The sequence below is a fragment of the Eriocheir sinensis genome, chromosome 55, assembly GCF_024679095.1.
Source record: "Eriocheir sinensis breed Jianghai 21 chromosome 55, ASM2467909v1, whole genome shotgun sequence".
NCBI classification, from domain to species: Eukaryota; Metazoa; Arthropoda; class Malacostraca; order Decapoda; family Varunidae; genus Eriocheir; species Eriocheir sinensis.
In genome coordinates this window covers 5,348,397-5,359,742 of record NC_066563.1, presented here as the reverse complement: position 1 = coordinate 5,359,742, position 11,346 = coordinate 5,348,397, and the positions used below count along the sequence as shown (strand labels likewise).

Below are 11,346 nucleotides of genomic sequence, written 5' to 3'. Positions count from 1 at the left end.
GGAAGGATTGGTAATGGGACTGGTGGATAGGGGAAGGGTTGGTAATGGGACTGGTGGATAGGGGAAGGATTGGTAATGGGACTGGTGGATAGGGGAAGGGTTGGTAATGGGACTGGATAGGGAAGGATTGGTAATGGGACTGGTGGATAGGGAAGGATTGGTAATGGGACAGGTGGATGGGGAAGGATTGGTAATGGGACTGGTGGATAGGGGAAGGATTGGTAATGGGACTGGTGGATAGGGAAGGATTGGTAATGGGACTGGTGGATAGGGAAGGATTGGTAATGGGAATGGTGGATAGCAGAAGGGTTGGTAATGGGACAGGTGGATAGGGTAAGGATTGGTAATGGACTGGTGGATAGGGAAGGGTTGGTAATGGGACTGGTGGATAGAGGAAGGATTGGTAATGGGACTGGTGGATAGGGGAAGGATTGATAATGGGACTGGTGGATAGGGGAAGGATTGGTAATGGGACTGGTGGATAGGGGAAGGATTGGTAATGGGACTGGTGGATAGTGGAAGGGTTGGTAATGGGACTGGTGGATAGGGGAAGGGTTGGTAATGGGACTGGTGAATAGTGGAAGGATTGGTAATGGGACTGGTGGATAGCGGAAGGATTGGTAATGGGACTGGTGGATAGGGAAAGGGTTGGTAATGGGACTGGTGGATAGGGAAGGATTGGTAATGGGACTGGTGGATAGGGAAGGATTGGTAATGGGACTGGTGGATAGGGAAGGATTGGTAATGGGACTGGTGGATGGGGAAGGATTGGTAATGGGACTGGTGGATAGGGAAGGATTGGTATTGGGACTGGTGGAGTGGGGATGGTTTGGTAATGGGACTGGTGGTTTGTGTAAGGTTTGGTAATGGGACTGGTGGATAGGGGAAGGGTTGGTAATGGGACTGGTGGATAGGAAAGGATTGATAATGGGACTGGTGGAGAGGGAAGGATTGGTAATGGGACTGGTGGATAGGGAAGGATTGGTAATGGGACTGGTGGATAGGGAAGGATTGGTAATGGGACTGGTGGATAGGGAAGGATTGGTAATGGGACTGGTGGATAGGGAAGGATTGGTAATGGGACTGGTGGATAGGGAAGGATTGGTAATGGGACTGGTGGATAGGGAAGGATTGGTAATGGGACTGGTGGATGGGGAAGGATTGGTAATGGGACTGGTGGATAGGGAAGGATTGGTAATGGGACTGGTGGATAGGGAAGGATTGGTAATGGGACTGGTGGATAGGGAAGGATTGGTAATGGGACTGGTGGATAGGGAAGGATTGGTAATGGGACTGGTGGATAGGGAAGGATTGGTAATGGGACTGGTGGATAGGGAAGGATTGGTAATGGGACTGGCGGATAGGGAAGGATTGGTAATGGGACTGGTGGATAGGGGAAGGGTTGGTAATGGGACTGGTGGATAGGGGAAGGATTGGTAATGGGACTGGTGGATAGGGAAAGGATTAGTAATGGGACTGGTGGATAGGGGAAGGATTAGTAATGGGACTGGTGGATAGGGGAAGGATTGGTAATGGGACTGGTGGATAGGGGAAGGGTTGGTAATGGGACTGGTGGATAGGGTAAGGGTTGATAATCGGACTGGTGGATAGGGAAGGGTTGGTAATGGGACTGGTGGATAGGGAAGGATTGGTAATGGGACTGGTGGATAGGGAAGGATTGGTAATGGGACTGGTGGATAGGGAAGGATTGGTAATGGGACTGGTGGATAGGGAAGGATTGGTAATGGGACTGGTGGATAGGGAAGGGTTGGTAATGGGACTGGTGGATAGGGAAGGATTGGTAATGGGACTGGTGGATAGGGAAGGATTGGTAATGGGACTGGTGGATAGGGAAGGATTGGTAATGGGACTGGTGGATAGGGAAGGGTTGGTAATGGGACTGGTGGATAGGGAAGGATTGGTAATGGGACTGGTGGATAGGGAAGGATTGGTAATGGGACTGGTGGATAGGGAAGGATTGGTAATGGGACTGGTGGATAGGGAAGGATTGGTAATGGGACTGGTGGATAGGGAAGGGTTGGTAATGGGACAGGTGGATAGGGAAGGATTGGTAATGGGACTGGTGGATAGGGGAAGGATTGGTAATGGGACTGGTGGATAGGGAAGGATTGGTAATGGGACTGGTGGATAGGGAAGGATTGGTAATGGGACTGGTGGATAGGGACAGGGTTGGTAATGGGACTGGTGGATAGGGGAAGGATTGGTAATGGGACTGGTGGATAGGGAAGGGTTGGTAATGGGACTGGTGGATAGGGAAGGATTGGTAATGGGACTGGTGGATAGGGGAAGGATTGGTAATGGGACTGGTGGATAGGGGAAGGGTTGGTAATGGGACTGGTGGATAGGGAAGGATTGGTAATGGGACTGGTGGATAGGGAAGGATTGGTAATTGGACTGGTGGATAGGGGAAGGATTGGTAATGGGACTGGTGGATAGGGGAAGGGTTGATAATGGGACTGGTGGATAGGGGAAGGATTGGTAATGGGACTGGTGGATAGGGGAAGGATTGGTAATGGGACTGGTGGATAGGCGAAGGATTGGTAATGGGACTGGTGGATAGGGGAAGGATTGGTAATGGGACTGGTGGATAGGGGAAGGGTTGGTAATGGGACTGGTGGATAGGGGAAGGATTGGTAATGGGACTGGTGGATAGGGGAAGGATTGGTAATGGGACTGGTGGATAGGGGAAGGATTGGTAATGGGACTGGTGGATAGGGGAAGGGTTGGTAATGGGACTGGTGGATAGGGGAGGATTGGTAATGGGACTGGTGGATAGGGGAAGGATTGGTAATGGGACTGGTGGATAGGGGAAGGATTGGTAATGGGACTGGTGGATAGGGGAAGGATTGGTAATGGGACTGGTGGATAGTGGAAGGATTGGTAATGGGACTGGTGGATAGGTGAAGGTTTGGTAATGGGACTGGTGGATAGGGGAAGGTTTGGTAATGGGACTGGTGGATAGGGGTAGGATTGGTAATGGGACTGGTGGATAGGGGAAGGGTTGGTAATGGGACTGGTGGATAGGGGAAGGATTGGTAATGGGACTGGTGGACAGGGGAAGGATTGGTAATGGGACTGGTGTATTGGGAAGGATTGGTAATGGGCTTGTGGATAGGGGAGGGATTGGTAATGGGACTGGTGGATAGGGGAAGGGTTGGTAATGGTACTGGTGGATAGGGTAGAGGTTGGTAATGGGACTGGTAGATAGGGGAAGGATTGGTAATGGGACTGGTGGATAGGGGAAGGGTTGGTAATGGGACTGGTAGATAGGGGAAGGATTGGTAATGGGACTGGTAGATGGGGAAAGGGTTGGTAATGGGACAAATGGATAGGGGAAGGATTGGTAATGGGACTGGTGGATAGGGGACGGATTGGTAATGGGACTGGTGGATAGTGGAAGGGTTGGGAATGGGACTTGTGGATAGGGGAAGGATTGGTAATGGGACTGGTGGATAGGGCAAGGGTTGGTAATGGGACTGGTGGATAGGGGAAGGATTGGTAATGGGACTGGTGGATAGGGGAAGGATTGGTAATGGGACTGGTGGATAGGGGAAGGATTGGTAATGGGACAGGTGGATAGGGGAAGGATTGGTAATGGGACTGGTGGATAAGGGAAGGGTTGGTAATGGGACTGGTGGATAGGGGAAGGATTGGTAATGGGACTGGTGGATAGGGGAAGGATTGGTAAGGGGACTGGTGGATAGGGAAGGATTGGTAATGGGACTGGTGGATAGGGAAGGATTGATAATGGGACTGGTGGATAGGGAAGGGTTGGTAATGGGACTGGTGGATAGGGAAGGATTGGTAATGGGACTGGTGGATAGGGAAGGTTTGGTATTGGGACTGGTGGATAGGGGAAGGATTATTAATGGGACTGGTATATAGGGGAAGGATTGGTAATGGGACTGGTGGATAGGGGAAGGGTTGGTAATGGGACTGGTGTATATGGGAAGGGTTGGTAATGGGACTGGTGGATAGGGGAAGGATTGGTAATGGGGCTGATGGATAGGGGAAGGGTTGGTAATGGGACTGGTGGATAGGGGAAGGGTTGGTAATGGGACTGGTGGATAGGGGAAGGATTGGTAATGGGAGTGGTGGATAGGGGAAGGGTTGGTAATGGGACAGGTGGATAGGGGAAGGGTTGGTAATGGGACTGGTGGATAGCGGAAGGATTGGTAATGGGACTGGTGGATAGGGGAAGGGTTGGTAATGGGACAGGTGGATAGGGGAAGGATTGGTAATGGGACTGGTGAATAGGGGAAGGATTGGTAATAGGACTGGTGGATAGAGGAAGGATTGGTAATGGGACTGGTGGATAGGGAAAGGGTTGGTAATGGGACTAGTGGATAGGGGAAGGATTGGTAATGGGACTGGTGGATAGGGGAAGGATTGGTAATGGGACTGGTGGATAGGGGAAGGATTGGTAATAGGACTGGTGGATAGAGGAAGGATTGGTAATGGGACTGGTGGATAGGGAAAGGGTTGGTAATGGGACTAGTGGATAGGGGAAGGATTGGTAATGGGACTGGTGGATAGGGGAAGGATTGGTAATGGGACTGGTGGATAGGGGAAGGATTGGTAATGGGACTGGTGGATAGGGGAATGGTTGGTAATGGGACTGGTGGATAGGGGAAGGATTGGTAATGGGAGTGGTGGATAGGGGAAGGATTGGTAATGGGACTGGTGGATAGAAGAAGGATTGGTAATGGGACTGGTGGATAGGGGAAGGGTTGGTAATGGGACTGGTGGATAGGGGAAGGATTGGTAATGGGACTGGTGGATAGGAGAAGGATTGGTAATGGGACTGGTGGATAAGGGAAGGATTGGTAATGGGACTGGTGGATAGGGGAAGGATTGGTAATGGGACTGGTGGATAGGGGAAGGGTTGGTAATGGGACTGGTGGATAGGGGAAGGATTGGTAATGGGACTGGTTGATACGGGAAGGGTTGGTAATGGGACTGGTGGACAGGGGAAGGATTGGTAATGGGACTGGTGGATAAGGGAAGGATTGGTAATGGGACTGGTGGATAGGGGAAGGGTTGGTAATGGGACTGGTGGATAGGTGAAGGATTGGTAATGGGACTGGTGGATAGGGGAAGGGTTGGTAATGGGACTGGTGGATAGGGGAAGGATTGGTAATGGGACAGGTGGATAGGGGAAGGATTGGTAATGGGACTGGTGGATAGGGGAAGGATTGGTAAGGGGACTGGTTGATACGGGAAGGGTTGATAATGGGACTGGTGGATAGGGGAAGGGTTGGTAATGGGACTGGTGGATAGGGGAAGGATTGATAATGGGACTGGTGGATAGGGGAAGGGTTGGTAATGGGACTTGTGGATAGCGGAAGGATTGGTAATGGGACTGGTGGATAGGGGAAGGGTTGGTAATGGGACAGGTGGATAGGGGAAGGATTGGTAATGGGACTGGTGGATAGGGGAAGGGTTGGTAATGGGACTGGTGGATAGGGGAAGGATTGGTAATGGGACAGGTGGATAGGGGAAGGATTGGTAATGGGACTGGTGGATAAGGGAAGGGTTGGTAATGGGACAGGTGGATAGGGGAAGGATTGGTAATGGGGCTGGTGGATAGGGGAAGGGTTGGTAATAGGACTGGTGGATAGGGGAAGGATTGGTAATGGGACTGGTGGATAGGGGAAGGATTGATAATGGGACTGGTGGATAGGGGAAGGGTTGGTAATGGGACTGGTGGATAGGGGAAGGATTGGTAATGGGACTGGTGGATAGGGGAAGGGTTGGTAATGGGACTGGTGGATAGGGGAAGGATTATTAATGGGACTGGTATATAGGGGAAGGATTGGTAATGGGACTGGTGGATAGGGGAAGGGTTGGTAATGGGACTGGGGGATAGGGGAAGGGTTGGTAATGGGACTGGTGGATAGGGGAAGGATTGGTAATGGGGCTGATGGATAGGGGAAGGGTTGGTAATGGGACTGGTGGATAGGGGAAGGGTTGGTAATGGGACTGGTGGATAGGGGAAGGATTGGTAATGGGAGTGGTGGATAGGGGAAGGGTTGGTAATGGGACAGGTGGATAGGGGAAGGGTTGGTAATGGGACTGGTGGATAGCGGAAGGATTGGTAATGGGACTGGTGGATAGGGGAAGGGTTGGTAATGGGACAGGTGGATAGGGGAAGGATTGGAAATGGGACTGGTGGATAGGGGAAGGATTGGTAATGGGACTGGTGGATAGAGGAAGGATTGGTAATGGGACTGGTGGATAGGGAAAGGGTTGGTAATGGGACTAGTGGATAGGGGAAGGATTGGTAATGGGACTGGTGGATAGGGGAAGGATTGGTAATGGGACTGGTGGATAGGGGAAGGATTGGTAATAGGACTGGTGGATAGAGGAAGGATTGGTAATGGGACTGGTGGATAGGGAAAGGGTTGGTAATGGGACTAGTGGATAGGGGAAGGATTGGTAATGGGACTGGTGGATAGGGGAAGGATTGGTAATGGGACTGGTGGATAGGGGAAGGATTGGTAATGGGACTGGTGGATAGGGGAAGGGTTGGTAATGGGACTGGTGGATAGGGGAAGGATTGGTAATGGGAGTGGTGGATAGGGGAAGGATTGGTAATGGGACTGGTGGATAGAAGAAGGATTGGTAATGGGACTGGTGGATAGGGGAAGGGTTGGTAATGGGACTGGTGAATAGGGGAAGGATTGGTAATGGGACTGGTGGATAGGGGAAGGATTGGTAATGGGACTGGTGGATAAGGGAAGGATTGGTAATGGGACTGCTGGATAGGGGAAGGATTGGTAATGGGACTGGTGGGGAGGGGAAGGGTTGGTAATGGGACTGGTGGATAGGGGAAGGATTGGTAATTGGACTGGTTGATAGGGGAAGGGTTGGTAATGGGACTGGTGGACAGGGGAAGGATTGGTAATGGGACTGGTGGATAAGGGAAGGATTGGTAATGGGACTGGTTGATAGGGGAAGGGTTGGTAATGGGACTGGTGGATAGGGGAAGGATTGGTAATGGGACTGGTGGATAGGGGAAGGGTTGGTAATGGGACTGGTGGATAGGGGAAGGATTGGTAATGGGACAGGTGGATAGGGGAAGGATTGGTAATGGGACTGGTGGATAGGGGAAGGATTGGTAAGGGGACTGGTTGATAGGGGAAGGGTTGGTAATGGGACTGGTGGATAGGGGAAGGGTTGGTAATGGGACTGGTGGATAGGGGAAGGATTGGTAATGGGACTGGTGGATAGGGGAAGGGTTGGTAATGGGACTTGTGGATAGCGGAAGGATTGGTAATGGGACTGGTGGATAGGGGAAGGGTTGGTAATGGGACAGGTGGATAGGGGAAGGATTGGTAATGGGACTGGTGGATAGGGGAAGGGTTGGTAATGGGACTGGTGGATAGGGGAAGGATTGGTAATGGGACAGGTGGATAGGGGAAGGATTGGTAATGGGACTGGTGGATAAGGGAAGGGTTGGTAATGGGACAGGTGGATAGGGGAAGGATTGGTAATGGGGCTGGTGGATAGGGGAAGGGTTGGTAATTGGACTGGTGGATAGGGGAAGGATTGGTAATGGGACTGGTGGATAGGGGAAGGATTGGTAATGGGACAGGTGGATAGGGGAAGGATTGGTAATGGGACTGGTGGATAGGGGAAGGATTGGTAATGGGACTGGTGGATAGGGGAAGGGTTGGTAATGGGACTGGTGGATAGGGGAAGGATTATTAATGGGACTGGTATATAGGGGAAGGATTGGTAATGGGACTGGTGGATAGGGGAAGGGTTGGTAATGGGACTGGTGGATAGGTGAAGGGTTTGTAATGGGACTGGTGGATAGGGGAAGGATTGGTAATGGGGCTGATGGATAGGGGAAGGGTTGGTAATGGGACTGGTGGATAGGGGAAGGGTTGGTAATGGGACTGGTGGATAGGGGAAGGATTGGTAATGGGAGTGGTGGATAGGGGAAGGGTTGGTAATGGGACAGGTGGATAGGGGAAGGGTTGGTAATGGGACTGGTGGATAGCGGAAGGATTGGTAATGGGACTGGTGGATAGGGGAAGGGTTGGTAATGGGACAGGTGGATAGGGGAAGGATTGGTAATGGGACTGGTGGATAGGGGAAGGGTTGGTAATGGGACTGGTGGATAGGGGAAGGATTTGTAATGGGACTGGTGGATAGGGGAAGGGTTGGTAATGGGACTGGTGGATAGGGGAAGGATTGGTAATGGGAGTGGTGGATAGGGGAAGGGTTGGTAATGGGACTGGTGGATAGGGGAAGGGTTGGTAATGGGACTGGTGGATAGCGGAAGGATTGGTAATGGGACTGGTGGATAAGGGAAGGGTTGGTAATGGGACAGGTGGATAGGGGAAGGATTGGTAATGGGACTGGTGGATAGGGGTAGGGTTGGTAATGGGACTGGTGGATAGGGGAAGGATTTGTAATGGGACTGGTGGATAGGGGAAGGATTGGTAATGGGACTGGTTGATAGGGGAACGGTTGGTAATGGGACTGGTGGATAGGGGAAGGATTGGTAATGGGACTGGTGGATAGGGGAAGGGTTGGTAATGGGACAGGTGGATAGGGGAAGGAGTGGTAATGGGACTGGTGGATAGGGGAAGGGTTGGTAATGGGACTGGTGGATAGGGGAAGGATTGGTAATGGGACAGGTGAATAGGGGAAGGATTGGTAATGGGACTGGTGGATAGGGGAAGGGTTGGTAATGGGACTGGTGGATAGGGGAAGGGTTGGTAATGGGACTGGTGGATAGGGGAAGGATTGGTAATGGGACTGGTGTATAGGTGAATTGTTGGTAATGGGACTGGTGAATAGGGGAAGGGTTGGTAATGGGACTGGTGGATAGCGGAAGGATTGGTAATGGGACTGGTGGATAGGGGAAGGGTTGGTAATGGGACTGGTGGATAGGGGAAGGATTGGTAATCGGACTGGTGGATAGGGGAAGGGTTGGTAATGGGACTGGTGGATAGGGGAAGGGTTGGTAATGGGACTGGGGGATAGGGAAGGATTGGTAATGGGACTGTTGTATAAAGGGAAGGGTTGGTAATGGGACTGGTGGATAGGGGAAGGGTTGGTAATGGGACTGGTGGATAGCGGAAGGATTGGTAATGGGACTGGTGGATATGGGAAGGGTTGGTAATGGGACTGATGGATAGGGGAAGGGTTGGTAATCGGACTGGTGGATAGGGGAAGGATTGGTAATGGGACTGGTGGATAGGGGAAGGATTGGTAATGGGACTGGTGGATAGGGGAAGGGTTGGTAATGGGACTGGTGGATACGGGAAGGGTTGGTAATGGGACTGGTGGATAGGGGAAGGATTGGTAATGGGACTGGTGGATAGGGGAAGGGTTGGTAATGGGACTGGTGGATAGGGGAAGGTTTGGTAATGGGACTGGTGGATAGTGGAAGGATTGGTAATGGGACTGGTGGATAGGGGAAAGGTTGGTAATGGGACAGGTGGATAGGGGAAGGGTTGGTAATGGGACTGGTGGATAGAGGAAAGATTGGTAATGGGACTGGTGGATAGGGGAAGGGTTGGTAATGGGACTGGTGGATAGGGGAAGGTTTGGTAATGGGACTGGTGGATAGGGGAAGATATTAAGATTACAAAGTGTAACTATATAAAAAATTACAATATGAAAGGGGTGTGGGGGTTGGTAATTTACAGTAACGGAGGGAATGTTGTGGTGATGCTTGAGGGGTGAGGAGGTGGAGGAGTGCGGTGTGGTAGAGCGATGAGGCGGGAAGGTAATCCTCTTCTGGAAGGCGAGTAGGTGTTAATCCGAGGTCATCCCCAGGTCAAAATGCTGGGTCAGGTAGCAGCAGGTGGCCGGAGAGCAGGGAGAGGCGGCATCGGTGGTCACTCAGAAAGGGGCTTAGCGGTGGAGCGCTAATCCAATACAGGTGGAGAGACAGATGTGAAGACTCGCTGCTGTTCCTGGGAACAGACTGCACAGCCTCAGTGGTGAGCAGCCTGCACATTGACCCCACCTGAGTGACGAGGCCTCCACTGCACTGCACCTGACCAGACTTCAACAGCAGGATGGGCGGGCTGGTGAGCCTGGGGGAGACCTCGGGGCGTCAGCAGGGACTTGATGGAAGGCCGCGGTGGCGACACACTCGGCGATCTGTGCCCTCCCGGTATACCACACACGCACTCCACTCACTGTCTGTCAGACTGTCACCATGGTTTCACTTAATGTCACAAAAAATAACTTGCTAACTAGTGTTTCTTGAAGTAGGTTTCTTGATGAAAGGGGAGACGGGGATGAAGGGGATGGGGAGAGGCCAACAGGCTGGCTCCGGGCCGCTCCTTTCGGAGCGCCATGACCCACGTCCGACCTCGGTCAGGACTGGGTCACAAGTGTGTGTGTGTGTGTGTGTGTGTGTGTGTGTGTGTGTGTGTGTGTGTGTGTGTGTGTGTGTGTGTGTGTGTGTGTGTGTGTGTGTGTGTGTGTGTGTGTGTATATATATATATATATATATATATATATATATATATATATATATATATATATATATATATATATAAAATGTAAATCTCTCTTTCTAATCACACAAGGCATTAACATCTCAAGATCAAAGTAATCAGACTCACTAAGTAAAGGCAAGAGGCAAGGACTGACTGACAAGGGAGAGGTGACCCACTTGAACACCTGCCGAAGCCGAGGGGAGTGTAGGGGCGGCGTGACTACCACCAGGTGACACAGACCCACGTGGCTCTTCACCGCCTCCGCCACCACCTTCAGCGTCTCGGGTTCCCATTCCTGGCCCCTCTCACGCCCCAGCAAGACGCCCCTCCTCACCTCCGCTCCCCACAAACCCACCACCATCACCACCAGCAGCAGAATCATGACTTTGAGCGACTTCGAGCCGTCACCCGGGCCTGCAAATAGCAAAATTAAGTACGAGGATAATTAATGAAACCTGTTAATGACTACTCCAGTAATTCATCATAAGGATCTGCTTTTTAATTATGTTTTAGAGGCAGAAATCACCAGTTAATAAGTGCAAGGGCTTCATTATGACCTGGATATCACTTGAGGGGGCAAGGTTATTTAATGGGACAAAGTAATGACTGCCACAATTAATTACAAAGATTCGGATCGCTTCAAGAGATGATTAATAGTAGGCACCATCGATTACCATGCATCGGGGACATACATCTGGCTCTAGAAGAACAAGATTAAGTGGCAAAGAACATAGGAGCATATAAATAACTCCCACTTAAATATAAACACAAAACAACACTAGGATTTTTTTGGAGTCTATGGTATTGGTTTAGAGGCTGACGAACCCATCATGGCGAACTGTGAATGTGACCC

At 51.1% G+C, this 11,346-nt stretch overlaps 1 protein-coding gene across 3 annotated transcripts in view; it reads right to left on the bottom strand.

The window, feature by feature from the left end:
- LOC126983959 (glutamate receptor ionotropic, delta-2-like) overlaps positions 1–10,926 on the bottom strand; it is a 28,177-nt gene extending 17,251 nt beyond the window's left edge. For 2 of the 3 annotated variants that reach the window (XM_050837229.1, XM_050837230.1), the window contains exon 1: positions 10,670–10,926. In XM_050837229.1, coding sequence (XP_050693186.1) covers positions 10,670–10,875 — 206 coding nt within the window. In that variant the 5' untranslated portion in view covers positions 10,876–10,926. The remainder of the gene's footprint in view (positions 1–10,669) is intronic. The other variant, XM_050837228.1, reaches the window with a different exon arrangement.
- Positions 10,927–11,346: the final 420 nt, after the last annotated feature.